Source organism: Osmerus mordax, chromosome 7, assembly GCF_038355195.1.
Source record: "Osmerus mordax isolate fOsmMor3 chromosome 7, fOsmMor3.pri, whole genome shotgun sequence".
Lineage (NCBI taxonomy): Eukaryota > Metazoa > Chordata > Actinopteri > Osmeriformes > Osmeridae > Osmerus > Osmerus mordax.
In genome coordinates this window covers 7,738,020-7,754,035 of record NC_090056.1, presented here as the reverse complement: position 1 = coordinate 7,754,035, position 16,016 = coordinate 7,738,020, and the positions used below count along the sequence as shown (strand labels likewise).

General features: G+C 43.7%; 2 protein-coding genes and 1 long non-coding RNA gene across 3 annotated transcripts in view; 1 reads left to right on the top strand and 2 right to left on the bottom strand.

Annotated features, from left to right (window-relative positions):
* The window catches only part of LOC136946020 (uncharacterized), a 45,492-nt gene that overhangs the window by 3,596 nt on the left and 25,880 nt on the right, over positions 1-16,016 (top strand). The window lies entirely within an intron of this gene.
* Positions 728-7,821, bottom strand: pip4k2ca (phosphatidylinositol-5-phosphate 4-kinase, type II, gamma a). The gene is made up of 10 exons (XM_067239626.1): positions 7,386-7,821; positions 6,732-6,829; positions 6,369-6,465; positions 6,082-6,231; positions 4,802-4,948; positions 4,577-4,615; positions 4,356-4,469; positions 3,759-4,023; positions 2,305-2,408; positions 728-1,919 (listed from the first exon to the last, which is right to left on the bottom strand). Exons 1-10 carry the CDS (start codon positions 7,536-7,538, stop codon positions 1,839-1,841), a joined length of 1,248 nt encoding a protein of 415 aa, XP_067095727.1. The 5' UTR covers positions 7,539-7,821; the 3' UTR covers positions 728-1,838.
* Positions 9,340-15,625, bottom strand: igfbp6b (insulin-like growth factor binding protein 6b). Its single transcript, XM_067239944.1, has 5 exons — positions 15,485-15,625; positions 12,808-13,407; positions 11,915-11,949; positions 11,079-11,198; positions 9,340-10,825 (listed from the first exon to the last, which is right to left on the bottom strand). The coding sequence occupies exons 2-5, from the start codon at positions 13,142-13,144 to the stop codon at positions 10,712-10,714; spliced, it is 606 nt and encodes a 201-aa protein (XP_067096045.1). The 5' UTR covers positions 13,145-13,407; positions 15,485-15,625; the 3' UTR covers positions 9,340-10,711.

The following is a 16,016-nucleotide window of genomic DNA, read 5'->3' as shown; positions in this document are numbered from 1 at the left end:
TCCTTGGGCAAGGCACTTCACCCTACTTGCCTCGGGGGTAATGTCCCTGTACTTACTGTAAGTTGCTCTGGATAAGAGCGTCTGCTAAATGACTAAATGTAAATGTAAACCTGTTCAGCTGCAGCTCAGCAGGCATTTCTGACACCTGGAGGTGATGATCTAACAGAGACCATTCCAATGTGGTGGCTGGTTCAATCTGTCTGTCGTCTTCATTTCGAGACTCGATGACTCAACAAAAGGGAATTTAAATTCAACATGGAAACCTTTCAGGAGCCACTGACGGAAGTAACAACATCCAGCTCCAGGCTTAGATTTATTGCTCAGGGTCGCCCTCCTCCATCTTGCCATTGTTCTGGGAGAGTTTATCACCATAACATCCTGGAGGTCACACTTATACCAACAATAGGGACATTTGTGTTGGCCATGTAACTGCAGATACATGGGATGTTCTGTACCAACTCTCTCTGGCTCTCTGGATGGTCAGCATTTTGTGAAGATCTGTTTGCCTCTCTCTGCCGCCGCCCCCCCCCCCCCCACACACACACACACACACACCATATCCATCCTGCTTGTTTCCCTTTGTTTAAGTGGCCATTTCGTTCTTTTCCTAAAGCTACAGGAAGGAAACTGTCAGCAGAATTACAGCTTCTGGAAAGGCTGATGCCCTTTCTCAGAATCACACACACACACCATCGAAAAAACATTAAAACGTGACACTATTCAGAAAATCTTTGTAAAATATATTTGGTCCAAAAGCTGATTTTGCAAAAATACATGATGTGCAATCAACAAACACATAATGTGTCTACTCCATTTGTCCAGTGTATTCAGATATTGTAGTAGTAACGTCACAGAAGGCTAATAGCATAAAGCAGCTGAAATATCACCTAGTGCTAGAAGTTCAATTAATTTAACATGATATACCTACGCTAGTACTGTGAAATCTCAGCAAATATTACCAGAAAACAGCCATATTCTAACTGGAAACCCAGTGAGTCTAGCTCTACAGGTCTTCCTTTCTACTCCATCTGTTCTTGTAGTGCATCTTTAAAATGTATGCTTAGTTTGACAGTCAGCACAGAAGCTCCAGAAGGTTGATTGGAAGAGTTGTTCAACAAGCTCTGGGCTGGTGCTCCCCTGGCCACAAGGAGCTGGTATGCTGTTCTCATTAGGAGTCGGTGGGAGGGGAGCTGCCTGGAACATCCACTACCACTTTCCCTCTGAATATGCGCATGTATACAAAGTGTTCGGCCATGAAATGGCCCACATCCCGTTTTGATTCAGCTCCTAGTGGATTACGGGAGGGTCTGTCTCCACAGAGCAGGATGTCCAAGTGAGCCAACTAACTTTACTCAAACTTTACATACAAAAACCCCTGTCCAACTGACAGAATGCTACTTGGAAGAAATGGATATTTACGTTTTTTCAGCAACCAAGTAGAAAAGGACATTTTCATCTCTTAAAATGTTAACCTGGCAATCCTTCTTTGTTGTACACCGAGGAGTGTACTGTATGAATTAGCGTAACACCTCCCAGAAGACACATAGGTAGCTCTATATTGTCAGGTACCCTTCTGTTTCAAAGTCAGAGTGCTTCTACACATGGACTTCATTTGACACAGTTTTCAATCTAGAAATAAATATGCATCAGTAGTATATTACAACAATCGAAACAGTTGCACACATTATATGATATTAAGAACCATCTGTGATTTTTGGTCAATGTTGGTGATGTACAACAGGTAAAGGTAACATGTCAGTCAAGGTGTAAAAAAAAAAAAGAAAAAAGAAGCTCTCTGATTGGAAGTTGTACCGATGGTGGACATAGTGTTTTAAGTGCTAGGCAAAAATATTTGAGATGAAATCGCGAAATCTTTTGGCATACTGTTCTGGATGGACAGTGGAGATTTCGGCACCAGCCTGGGAAACAGAACCAAAAAGAAAGAAAGGAAAAGAGGTTATAGTCATGAAAAACACTTTCTAAAGATTTTCTGACTCTGGGCCTCAGCAGGGCCTTCCCCTCCCTTCCCCTCCCCCTCTCTCTCCCCCTCAGCGTGTGTGACTCCCCCTCTCTCCCCCCCTCAGCGTGAGTGTGACTCCCCCTCTCTCCCCCCCTCAGCGTGAGTGTGACTCCCCCTCTCTCCCCCCCTCAGCGTGAGTGTGACTCCCCCTCTCTCCCCCCCTCAGCGTGAGTGTGACTCCCCCTCTCTCCCCCCCTCAGCGTGAGTGTGACTCCCCCTCTCTCCCCCCCTCAGCGTGAGTGTGACTCCCCCTCTCTCCCCCCCTCAGCGTGAGTGTAACTCACCCCGTGTTTGACGGTCTTGGCTGCGTGAGCGGCTTTCTTCTTGGTGTCGTACTGTGTCAGAACATCGATCAGCCCCATGAAGTACACCTCTCTCTGGGGGGAACCTGGGAGGAACAGGCAGGAAGGAATCACACATGCATTAGCCACCCGCCCAGAGCGCTCTCTTGGAGACGTTCTTGGTATGAAAAGCAGCTGGGCCACTTCAGAGGAAAAGGACTCCTATCCTTACACCACATCCCTTTGTGACCTTTTATTTACCCAGGTAGGTTAATAAGCACTACTGCTTATTTACTTGAAGACCTGATGGTAGCAAATGCTGCACTGGTCAAACCTGGTTTTTAGGCCAGCATAGCTGGCCAGACCAAGCTCTTTGATATAGCGATGTCTCACTGTCTCAGACGAGACCATGGTCTAAACTAGGGCTGCAACAACGAATCGATTAAATCGATTAAAATCGATTATTAAAAGCGTTGGCAACGAATTTCATTATCGATTCGTTGTGTCACGCGATTATTACGCCACTCAATATGTCGCGGAGATGTTTGAGTATAAAAAAAAAAACGTTTAGTTGAGCGCGGAGCGGAGGTAGAGGAAAGGCCATCGGAGAGACTTTGTTGAGTAACGTTGTTCTGAAACATGGCGGAGGCAGAGAAATCAGTACGACCCAAGTCATCCAAGGTGTGGGAGCATTTCACACTAAATACATCGAAACAGTGTGTTAATTGACCGAGGTGAAGTTAGTTTCATATTCGACATTCGTCTCACATTCGGAAGACGCTACTTTGCAGCATTGCGTAGGGACTTGGTGAAAACAACCCATACAATTTTGAAAAATTTAGACTTTTATAGTATCACCAGAGTATCTGAAAAATGTCTGGTATACTTCCACAGCCTTTACTTTTTCAATGAAGTTTCAAATAAAATGATAGAAAATCACTAATCTTTGAAAATAGCTTAATCCTTGCAAATCTTAACTTTTTCAAAATTGTGTCAAAAAATCTTAAATATACACCAGATTATTCTAATAAAGTCTGGCCTACTTCCACAACCTTTCAATTTTCAATAAAGTTTTAAACAAAACTCAAATACATTTCTCATCTTGGAAAATAGCATTACATCCACGCTAATATTAATAACATTTTCAAAATTGTGTGCCTGTTTGTGCACATTCTGAAGATTGTTTGCACTGTGAATTTGCACTGTCAGCTTTGTTTTTGAATAAAGGGTTGGAACTTAATGCTTTAAAAAAAAATCAGATTCATCGATTAATCGAAAAAAGAATCGACAGATTAATCGATTAAAATAATCGTTAGTTGCAGCCCTAGTCTAAACACGCTACAAATTTGGAGTAAGAGCAGTGGACTTAGTTGGACTGTCCTGTCTTGTTGACCTAAAGAACAGAACGTCATGGTGACGTCATGGTGTTTAACAGCTATACGGCAGGCAGACCCTACCAGCGGCGCTCCTGACGGCGTAGACGTCCACGTAGGGGTCGAACTCCCCCGGGCCCAGGGGCTTGCAGGAGGACATGTAGCCAGCGATGCCCTCGGGTGAGGTGCCGTAGGAGCCCACCATGGGGGCGGGTGTCAGGCCGTTCTCAGAGTCCTGGTCCTCCTCGTTGGGGGTCTCATCGCCCTCCTCCTCCTCCCGCTCGGCACGCCCCACGTCATGGATGCCCAGCAGCAGGCTGTAGTCCATGATCTTCAGCTTGACCAGGAACTACAGGAGAGAGACGCAGAGCAACGTTTTTCACCATGGCTGTGCTGGGAACAAGGTTTTCTGAAGATCAGTCAGGTCACCCATATATGAACCCTTCAACTTTAGAAAATACAGTATGTTGTTCCAAAGTATTCTATTTGAACTTATGACTAGTCAACTGCATCTACATACAAGGTACTGGCTTATGAACCTCTCTGGTAGACCTCTACTAGTAACTGACTCCATGCTGCTACTCTGACAAAGCAAAAACTTCTAGAATGTTCCTGCTGCCCCCCTGTGGGCTCTTTGTGCCATGTCAGTGGGAAGCTGCAGAGCAGAAGTGAAGAGGGCACCTCCACATCTCTGTTGAGCTTCTCCATGATCTTCTCCTTCTGCTCCTCGGTCACATACACCTTCTGCATGTTGTTCCTGAAGTCCATGTCCTTGTACGTGGGAAGCTCTTTTACCTGAAAGAAGTGCATGTTTACAGGAAGGAGATGGGAGAGACCGAGATGTACATCCTGTATATGACAGGAAATAAACTGAACTTTTTTCACGTGCTTCTTCATCTTACCCTCTCTTTGTCACTTGCTTCCCGAGACACCAGGGAACCCTGCAAGAACACAGAGAGTAGGACAGAGTTAATTCTATCCAAACGTATCGACAGAGTATGAAATCGACACAAGACATTTCCATTCAATCCTTGTGTGTCTGCCTGCCGCCCTGTGACAGCCTATAAGAACAGGAGTCATGTGACAACCTGGGAGAGTCTGGCCCTCAGGTGGAGCAGGAGTCTCACCTTGAGATCGTACTTCCTGTGCACCACCAGTCTGTGGCTGAACATGTTCCTCATGACGATGAGGTAGGTCTCCTCGCTCTCCACGCTCACCCGGTACATGCCCAGGAACTGAGGCAGCAGCGTGCTGCCATGGCACTTCACGATGTGCTGGAGGGACCAGGACAGACAGCACCACATCAACACTATACACAGGCTCACAAACCAGGTTGTATAACAGGTTTGGCTTGGAGGAAGTGTGTTCCTCCAAGCCACTGTGCTGTACACACAACCCTGCTATCAGCTTTACATGGTTCCTTTTTAGTACAAGAGTACACACTAGAAAGGAATACAATTCTAGGGTCGATTTTATACACACAAAAAAAGAAAGCCACGTGCCAGGTAGTATAATGTTTTCTCCACAGTTTCCCCTAGATGTACAGTAACTGCTGTATATCAAGGTTATGCATTTGTCCGCAGACTCGAGCCTGCTATTAAAAGGGACACACTTGTGACTGTCCTCATTCACAGAGTCCCCTGGCTGGAACACAGCAGAATCCTCACTGAAGACAGGCACATCTATTTATATTCTGCTATTCTCAATCTATCCTCTGCATGCAGCCAAAATGAGCAGTGGCACTCTAGATGCAGGATAAATGAAGCCCTCAGGACACACACGCACACACGCACAGGCACACACGCACACACACACATCTGCAGTGCTGTGGACCCAAGAGCTCCCACAGCTCTGATAACAATCTGCTCAATCAGCGACTAACAGTGAAACTCTCCCACATAGCTCCCCTTCACCCAGCACCCACAGAGCTCTCCATGACCACTGTGACTCATTACCACTCTGCCTTGAAGGCTGGCCCGGTATTCACGTGACTGATGCATGACAACACACTAACAATCAAATCAAAAAAACGAACTAGCATGTCGAACTCACTCTCTTTGTCAGTGAAATGGATAAGGATGCAGTTTAAAACCGATGGAACACAAACAAACATGGCGTGTCTTATAATCCTTGTCTTCAGCTCTTTCTCAAAAGAGAATTTAGAATTCTCTCCAATAAAAGTACCTTTCAGGGCAAATGCTATGAAAGGAAAAATTGAAGATAAACATCCATCTCAAAAGAAGACCAAACCATATGAAGAAAAAAAAAAGAGATAACTAAATATATTGAATTTCATCAGATAACCTTAGTACCACTAAGCCTATGGCCATAACACAGGGCCCGTCGCTCAGGCCATTTCCTGCATGTCGCTCACGCTCTCTGGAATAACTGTCTATGGTAGACCCACCTGGTGGTACTCAGACAGGATGTTGTGCATGTCGGCTACGTCCTCACTGGAGATCTGCTTCACCACCAGTGTCCTGTCATAGGAGCTGAGCAGGAGCCCCTCCCCCTGGGCATCCCCACTCCTAACTGGGGGGCTGCGTGTCAGCGACACCTGGATAAGGAACACACACAGACACGAGTGCTGTCAAACTGGATATGTGCACATTGAGTCCATAAATCAATGTAGTTATTTTCATGTATTACAGTACAATATCCTGATCCTTATCCTTACCACCCACACCCCCATACCTGGTAGTCTAGGTCCTCAATCCCAAATCGCTCCCTCAGATTCCGGAATACCTGGGGGCAGTATTCCTTGAACTTGAAATGTCCTGGAAGAGTCTCTCTACAAGAGGAAACCACACCACACTCACAGTTTCTACATTCATATAGTGCATCTCTCTCTCTGCTTTGCACTGTGCAGAGTGCGTTTACAAGCTCCTGCTGGTTAACACAGACCAAAGGAGTTGTGGCCCTTTAACAAAGCAATAAAGATGCGAACATGTAAAAGCTGCTAAATATGGTGCCAATAAAATCAATACAGGCTCCTTAAGTGTTATTGATAGAATGCTAATAATGTTACTCAATTCAAGCATTAACGTAGTCTCGTACTTGTTGAAGAGGTGGTTGTTGACTTTGATTTTGGTGTTGGCTTTGAAGTCATCAGGGAGTAGCATCACTGGTACAGGGACCTGGTTTAGGTCATTTATCTATATAGATAAAGCATTCCACAGCATCAAGCATCAATAACCTACCACAAACATGCATGTAAAGTTAACTAACATGGGTGATAAGCAATGGCACAATACACTAGACCAATAAAGGATTCAGTAAAGATGATGTAACACTTCACTGCGGTGGCAATTAAAAAGAGAATTCTTTTTTAGATGTCAAATTTAAGAGCTTGCTAGTGGACTCCTGGCTAGACGTATAGTACATTAATCGTTTCTTTAAATCAAAAAACTGTTACTGCAACATTCTGAACACCAGTATACAATAATGGTATGGTAGCAAGCCTAGATAGCTAGCAGGCACTAGAAGCACAGGAATCTGGACAGGATAGCACACTTAGTGCTAGTTTGGCTAGCCAAGCAATGACTGAAGAATATTATGCGTTATGGTACGGCATCATTATTGTATTGCATTGAAAATATACGTGCTTCCGTAAATACAATTGGGTTTTACAAAGGGAGTCGTGATACTTAGCCTAGCTAGCTAGCCAGCTAACGTTACAAGCAGACTAGCTTAGCTAGTATGTACACTTACTGAATGATTGACGCCCCACATAAACACGCTCAAGACAGGGTCGCTGGCTCGAAAAACCTTAACCTTCTGCTGCACAAAATGTTTCTTCTTTGTTTTAGTCTTGGCTGCCAGTATGACCATTGGACTGGAAACAGCTGCCGAGTTAGACGCCATAACAGCACCTTGCGTGCGTGGGAACTTGTCAGACTTTTTCCTGTATTGATCTTTGGCACTTCCCCGTGTGTCACACAAAACAACGCTAGTCAAATGTCACACCACCGACACAATATTTAGCCCCAAATCTCTTCAGAATCCTTTTGTGTTTGTTGCAAAGCAAACACCGAATTCCAATTTATAGTAGTTGTCACTTATTCCAATCCATGCACCACGGGAAAGTCAACCTCAGTTTTAGTGGACTGTCCACCCCAAAGACGATCCTCGTCACCTTTCTTGCCCACCTGTGTCACCATGTGTTGAAGTGATTGGCAGGTTGCAGGAGCCAAGCAGATAGTCTAATACAGTCACGTGATCTGACATAGGCGGATACTGTGCGGGATCCACTAAACTCACTCGCTGCGATGCTACAGTGTGACCGACACTGACTGTACCATAGTTCTGTCTCCCTGAGAGTCTATCCTTACTCGCTTCCAAAATCATGCAAATGCTCCATCATAAAGCTTCTCTTCATCAGTAAGAATATTTTACAATCATTAGCTGGTGTCAAGTTTAAATTTGGTCTAAATCCAGATTCCCAGTTGTCATTTCCACCTTTAAATATTCGACTTTCTTACCTTATAGGATGTACTGCTTCGTTCAGTTCTGTCTGAAACTTTTTATGTGAATAGTATTCCTTCATATGATGCATTTTACCCAAGTTAATATTCGTACTAGTACTATGTGCATGTGGTGTGCCTTCTCAAATGTAACAGTATTGTTTGGGGACATGTTTGGGCATCTGGTCCAACTATATCTATTGTGCACTGACAATGTTAGTCTGTTCTCAAATATTTTCTCTTGTACACTACTGATGTTCTTTAAGAACATTCCAGTCTTTGCAGTTCACTCACTTTAAGCTGTGACCAGGTCGACTGCCTAAATGTGTCTATCCTCCATTATATCATTCATTATATACAGGACATGTGTTGCTTACTTATGACATATACTGTATAGCTGTTTCATATCCTCTGTTTTACCACAGCATACAGACTGTTCATCTTGAATGCAGAGGGTGGTGAGCTACAGGCAATGCGGTATATCATGTCCCCAAGCTCACGATCCATGTACAGAATCTCTAAGAATAGCAAATGTAACCACCCTAGATAAAGGAGGACATGTGGTGTGATTCTAGAACCCTACTTTTGTCCCTTTTCTGCGAGACCTGCATTTAAAATTCTCAGAACGCATGGATAAATTGGATATTCAATGCTGTTACCTTGGAAACAGGCATGTGTCCCTCTTTGTGTAAATGCTGGAGCAAATGGGTCCTTAGTTTGTATGCCCTATGGAGATGCAGAATGCCATGCCTAATGCTTAACCATTCCTCCCTCAATGGTGGTAACTTTGATGGTGAGAGAATTTCAGCTTGCAATGAATGGGTTTTGTTACTATAATGACTATCCAACAACATTGCTTTGTCTGGTTGGCTAAATATAGACATGTAACGGGGACCAGCATTACCTGTTTTTCTATTTGCTAAACAGCTGTTCGATGCCTCAGATTCCAGTGTGACTAAGCAAAAATGTGAATGAATGATGACCTTGATAACAATGTGACTGAAATGTGTTGTTTCTTTCGTTGGTCATTCTGTGACGATGCACGACAGGCTTGGAAGTGATCATGTTTTTCAAACTGACTGATGTTCATTAGTAACAGATGGAATCAAACGCACTATTTATTTCAGTACTTTCACATGACCATTCTACCATCTTGAAAAGAAGTCATGAAAAGACGGTCTGATTCTTTGTTATATTAATATATGTATTTATTTATTTCCTTTTTATCATATGTTAGTTTAGACTTTGTAAATCTTACAGGTCCCATGTGCATGGACCTACCATCACAGCACACATATTGGCACAACAAGATTGATGAGATATCACATATTTTCATCACACAAATGCAAGATTCTTGGGAAAGACAATTAAGTGGGCCTAATAACAAATTTGAACTTAAAAAAGACTGAAATGGGGATTGAAATAGGATGTGCAAAAAGAACATATAACTGTCATGGAGACATTATGAATATAGATGATCAAAGTATAAATAAGAAGAGGAAAATACAAAATAAAACCATAACATGTACAGCAGTTGAGTAGCTTGAATGGGTGTAGTGAGTTTAGCCAAGGGGGTGCCTGCAAAGCACAATGCTCTCCCTAACATGAAATAAAATAACCTCTGTCTTTAAATAAGAAACTGCTGACAATATAAAAATACATGGCATTGTACTGTAGTTCATTAAATAAACCAACAATTTATATATAAAATATTATATTGACGTGTATAAAAATATGCCTGACAACTTTTGGAAAGGGCAACAGCCATAAGCATTTTAGTTTGCCACTTTAGAACACACACAGTCAACCACAAAAAAATCCAACATATGTACAAACAATCAACTAATAAGCAGTCGGAACACCATTTTGACAAATGAATGGAAAGATGCAAGATCCAAGATGAGGTTTTATGACTGCATTCCGACTTGATTATAGAATAGATGTCAAATTCAAGCAGTACTGCATGGAAATACATACTCCAAAATAAGTTAATAGAAAAGAAATATTCTATCAATGAAGTCTAGTAATGTCTGTCAGTGTGTCTTTGGAGAGAGGGAGAGAGCACGGTGAAGGAGACACGTCTTGAACACTGTGTCACACCATCAGCATTAACAGTATTTCAGCCCACTGAGATAGTAACAAACACAGGCAGTGTTAGCTATCCTAAAAGAGAACATCTACAACGAAGCCAGGACAAGAGCCAGGGAATAGATTACTCAGAACTGCAGTTGGATCTGTTAAGTTGAGGCAGTTATGGAGCAGTACTATAGTGAGATTCAGCAAGTCACTGAATTGAGAATGCAGGTGTCTCATGCTGCTGCAAGGACTGATTGACGCTCAGCTTGATGTTACTACTGAGGTGTAGTGTATGTGTGTCATTTAGATCGTGTATAGAGTACATTAACCTAATTCGGGCTAATTTCCATTAGAAGTGGTTTTTCCCTGCTGTCTCGTGTCCAGGCAGTGTCTAGCGCAAGCTAAAGCCACCCCCTCTCCCCATACTCCTCCTCCATCTCCTCCTCCTCCATCTCTTTCTCTTCCTCTGGGCTCAGAGCACTGGGACAGAGTCATCCCTCACTCTCCATCGCATGGTAGAGCACCGTCTTCGCTGGCACGTGAGGGCACGGCAGTGCCCAACTCATCCACACACCAACAGTGGCCGCGCTGCATGCCCTTGGAGGACCGACACTGTGGAGAAACAGAGAGAGAGAGAGAGAGAGATATAAAGAGAGAGAGAGAATGATCAGTCATCACAGCATGGCAGAGCTGACTGACTCTGCCCACAGCTCATAGACTCAGAAAGAAGTGGCCTTTATTCTTCCAGCCTTGAATTTGGTACTGGGTCCTGGCTTCTTTAGACACAGAGTCACGCACATCCATTAGCACGCACAAACCCAGGGGCATATCTTCATGTTAGAAACCTTCAGTTTACCAACTGTACCTGCTTTTTCCTATAGAAGCCACGGGTGTCACAGTTGGGTATATAGATGTCCCGGTCAGACTGGAAGATTGTCAGCTCCAGACCCCGCAGAACACTATTCAGTAGCTTACGGCATGGTGCCTGAAAAGAACAGAGCAGAGATGCATTCATATACAAAATACCGCACAGACTCGACCAACTGGTCCTGTGGTTAGCTATTCCGTGAGGTGTGGATGGTATTAGAACCCTATGACATTTGAATTCTGTACACAGGATTGAGGTCACTGATATAGCCTCAGCCCAAAAGGAGAAAACATGATTAAGATGTCACATAATATCATGTCATTATATAATGATATTGTTACACAAGACTGTGCTTTTCAGGTCAGTGAGTGGTCTGACTGTGACTATTTCCTGGATTGTTCAGAAATCAAATGTGATATAAAGAACAATTGAGGAAAAATCCCTCGCTGGCTCAAGTCGTTTCATTGCGATCAGCCTCATAAAGTGAGAAATCTGAGGCCGCCGCCATCATCGCGTTGAAACTTTCCTGATTCACATCATGCTCAATTAGTTCTGCCGCATAGCAGCGTACACATCATGCACCATAATGCATGGCTGTGGAGCGGTATAGACGTGATGCTGCATCACCCAGATAGGAGATCAGCTCCAGTACATTCATGACTGTAGAGGGCTACCTCCTTCCACCAGACTGTCTGTGTGAATATGAAGACCTTATGTAAGCAGCCTAATATATCTCCTCAGAAAAAGAACCTTCTAGGCACAAGAAGAAATGAGATCAACTGAATGCATCAAGTGGCTCAATCATGCTATGTTTCGTACATGGAAAAACTTACTTTTTCTATTTCACCACTGTTTGAGGGATTTGGACCTAAGAGAAAACAGCACATTATCAAAAAAACTGGATGAAGCTGAAACCATCTGTGAAACCGTCTGATGAATCTAGTGATTAAATGTGATATGACATGCAGAAATACATGAAGCAGGCACGCACTAGATACAGACATTCTATGAGAGACTTAATTTCCATTTTTACATTTCCTGTTTCTATCCTCCAAAAGGATCGCAGTGGCTTAGTTTGAACAGTAGATGGAGACCCTTGCAATAAAAAGCAACATAATCAGAATGGCTGAAACCCAACTCACACTCATTCTGATTTCTGTCAAGAAAATTCACACATATAATTCACATCCTCGCTTTGAAATTGTACAAATCCCATACACATCTCACGCATGCATTCACGGACACACACATTCTCTCACACACCATTGCTTAACCAAAGACAGACTCGCAGGGTATTACATTTAAGAGTATCGTACAACAATTCCCTGTCATAACGTTATTGCCAGTGTCATTACAGTGCTATTCCATGAGCTTGACACTCATAAGTCATCACACTCTACAGCGGTCCCTCAAATGACAAATTTGTCACAAGACACCACAGGCACTGCAGCACAGTGAGCACTGGGTCTTGCAAATCCATCTGTGGTGCATGTATTGCACCCAACATTAAATGGCATATACTTTCAGTAATAGCTTCCCCCCCCCGTCTCCCCCCCCCCGTCTCCCTGGTTCACTTACTCCAGCAGCCCAACATTCGATTCTCACAGCGGAAGGAGAGAGCGTGTACGTGCTAGCTCTGTGGCTCGCCATGGTTTAGGGCAGTAGTATCGGCTGACACTCAGGGACTGATTGCGTGCTAGATTGCCGGTAGAGTGCATCCTCTTACCTGTGGGGTGGGGCCTCTCGGTGGGACTGGTCCTGCTGTGCTTGGCGCAGAAGCCCCTGCCCTGCAGCAGAGCCTGGAGGGGGCTGTGTTCCCGAGGCGGGGGGACACAGCGCAGCCCCATGGCACAGCTCAGGGTATACACGCCACAGGGCTCACCCTGGGCCAACACGGATGTGCTGCCTGCACCAATATGGTCCCGAGGGGCCCGACCTGCCCCCACAGGGTCTTTGCAGGAGGGACAGACCTTGTATGGGCCCAAGCGGTTAGCCAGAGTCCAGGATCCACAGTGAGCAATCAGCAACAAGACAATGGCCGTTAAGTTGGAAAGGAGAGGCATTTTCTGTCCAGGTCTGAGGTTCTCCACACTCTCAGTCAAATGTGGCTGATGCTATTTCTGGATGTATCTCTCTCCCCCCTCTCTCTTTCTCTCCCTCTCTTACTCTCTCTATTTCTCTCTTTCTCCTCTCCCTTCTTTACGTCTCTTCAGATTTCCTTGGTGCTTAGCCGGTTCAGTCGAGAGGCAGCCAGGAGTCCCCTGCAGTACCAGAGGAGACAAATGGAGATCGAGAGAGACACAGCAAAGCAGCAGCTTTTAAAGATCTGAAAGGCGGTGATAGAGAGGGGGAGAGAGAGAGAGCACAGTTATGACACCTTCAGGGGCTGGGACTCAGAGAGAGAGAGAGAGAGAGAGAGAGAGAGAGAGAGAGAGAGAGAGGGGGGGGGGGGAGAGGAGAGAGAGAAAGAAAAAGAGAGAGGGAGACAGAGAAGGAAAAGGGAGAGAGAAGGAGAGAGAGAGAAAGAGGGAGAGAAACAGAGAGGAAGGGAGGGAGGGAGGGAATGGGGGATTATGTTCCTTTTGGAAATTATCAAAATCTCCCCACCCTTTTATCACATCAACAAACCCCATTTATGTATCTATAGATAATAGTGCTAAACATTAAATATAAGACAAGCTAGACTTCATGCAAGAATGTCAGATGACTATTCAGTGATTTTGTATTTGCCATGGTAACAAATAATCAGAGATATAGTGCTTTGCCTTTAACCACACTGCCTACAATGCCAAGCTTTATAACAATTGCATAATTCACCCTGACAAGAGAGGAATAATTAACCATTGTATCTGCTTTGATTTTATGTTAAGCATTAAGTGGTGAATTTTAGATATATTTTTTTTACTCTGGGAATATGTCCCATTCACAGTTTAAGTCTAGTTCTGCATTCAAAAGCATAAAGTGAATTTGAAGTGCCAACTTACAGTAGCTCTTAGTTCTGGTCCAAAAACCCCTTAACATTTGTCTGGGACACATTCCTGACCAGCTACTGCACACTTACAGTCATAGGGTAGATATCTGGACTTGATACAGAAGCACGTGAGTTCAAATGTGTTCAGCAGATAAGTCACACCTAGTCAAAAGTGGATACAATAGGCTATATTAATGTTATTGAAGCAAATAAAACAGTGACATTTAAAGTAGAGATTAAAAAGTATGACACTGAAAGTGTTTTCTGTAAGTGTACACTTTGTGTTACATGGCTATACACATTAATAACTATAACCCATTGCGGTTATGCAGTTTAGAAGACTGAACGAAATGCTATCTTGGGTTTTTAACTCCACAAGAGGGCTCATCCTTCTGTTTGCTGATTAGCAGTGTGCATGTGATCTGAAAACAGGGTGGCATGGTGACAAGCTCCAGAGCAGTCGTAATACTGACCACAGTGACCCTGACAAAATATGATCTATTTACCAAATACAGAATACATGGACTAAATACTTTTTTATTATGAAGTTTTTGCAGGCCAGTTGTTTGGATTGGAAGAGACATTAGCTGGATAATTAGGAGGACTTTCTTCCACTGGAATGTAGATAAGAAAAATGTGTGCCAGCTGATAATAACGCAATCCATCTAACCTTTCAAACGTTTAAAACTGTATTCACAAGCTGAACGCCATCTTCTAGATACCACTCTCACCCAGATCCCCTTAAACCCCCCTGACCACAAACCATAGCTGGCACAGTAAAGGGCCGTGTTGATGTTTCGGTGTGAATGCTGTAGTCAATGCAATGTTTTGATTGTGTCAAATGACATAGCGAAATCAGTTGCTGTATAGAAAGATAATGATCTACACTTTCTCGAGAACTGGGTACCTTGTTTTGTTTAGCTGAATTCGGAGGACCATTAGAATGGGTGGATAGAATTGAGAGGAATTCCACTCCTCCCCGGTTGAAACTGCTGTGTATGGCATGTCTGAGGCTGCTCTGAGGATTGTGTGAGAACAGTGTTTATTTGCTGTTGTCATGATGCAACACGAACATTATGACATCAAAGACAAATGAGTATTTCAGAGAGCATACAACCGGATTAAGATGTTGATCTAACAATGTTGACTTATTTTGGAATGGTGCCACTCTAAAATAAGGGCTTGCTGGTCTTGAAAACATACAGTATAGTGGATTGTGGCCAAGCGGGTACATCCTACAGTCATGTAAGGACACATTGAGTGGCTCACATGATCACCTACCACCATGGGTATGATTCACTTAATGTGCCATTTGTCTTTTTAATTTCTGAAGCTCTCCTGGAACCTTACAAGAAGAAAAATATGCTTGGTCATCAGACGCCTGGTGTTCTTATTAGGAGTGATTAATATTGGCGCGGAGAGCAGAACTCACCTGCCGTCTTGTGTTCCCATCAGCGCTTACACACTCAGTCTGTTTCCACATGTTTTGTCAGGAGAATGTTCCAAGAGACACGCCAGACCAATGGGGGCTCTCTTTTTCCACACTGGATTACTCAATTTTCCTCCTTCTCCTCCACCTTCCACCTCCGGCTCCACCCTTCCGTCCTCCTCCTCCTTTAACATATCCAGGTTATCCATGCTCTGACCCTTACCTCTGTCTCTTTTTATATTATGGGTGCTATCCCTCTAAACAACTGGATGTCAACCCTCCTTGCGAATATGGTAATACCTCTGGAGTTTGCTGGGGCTCCAAGTATCACCCTTAATACAGAAAACTTGCTGTCAAAAGGAAGATTTGTGACTAATGGGAAGTAGGCTAATCTAGATTTACTAGTGTGTCACCTCACATGAATAATAATGACTGTCAGACAGTTAAGTTGTTATCTTTTAGAGAATGGAAATCATGTTAACTCACTTGACAGCTTTGCTTAGACACATACACACCCTTAACACACACACACACA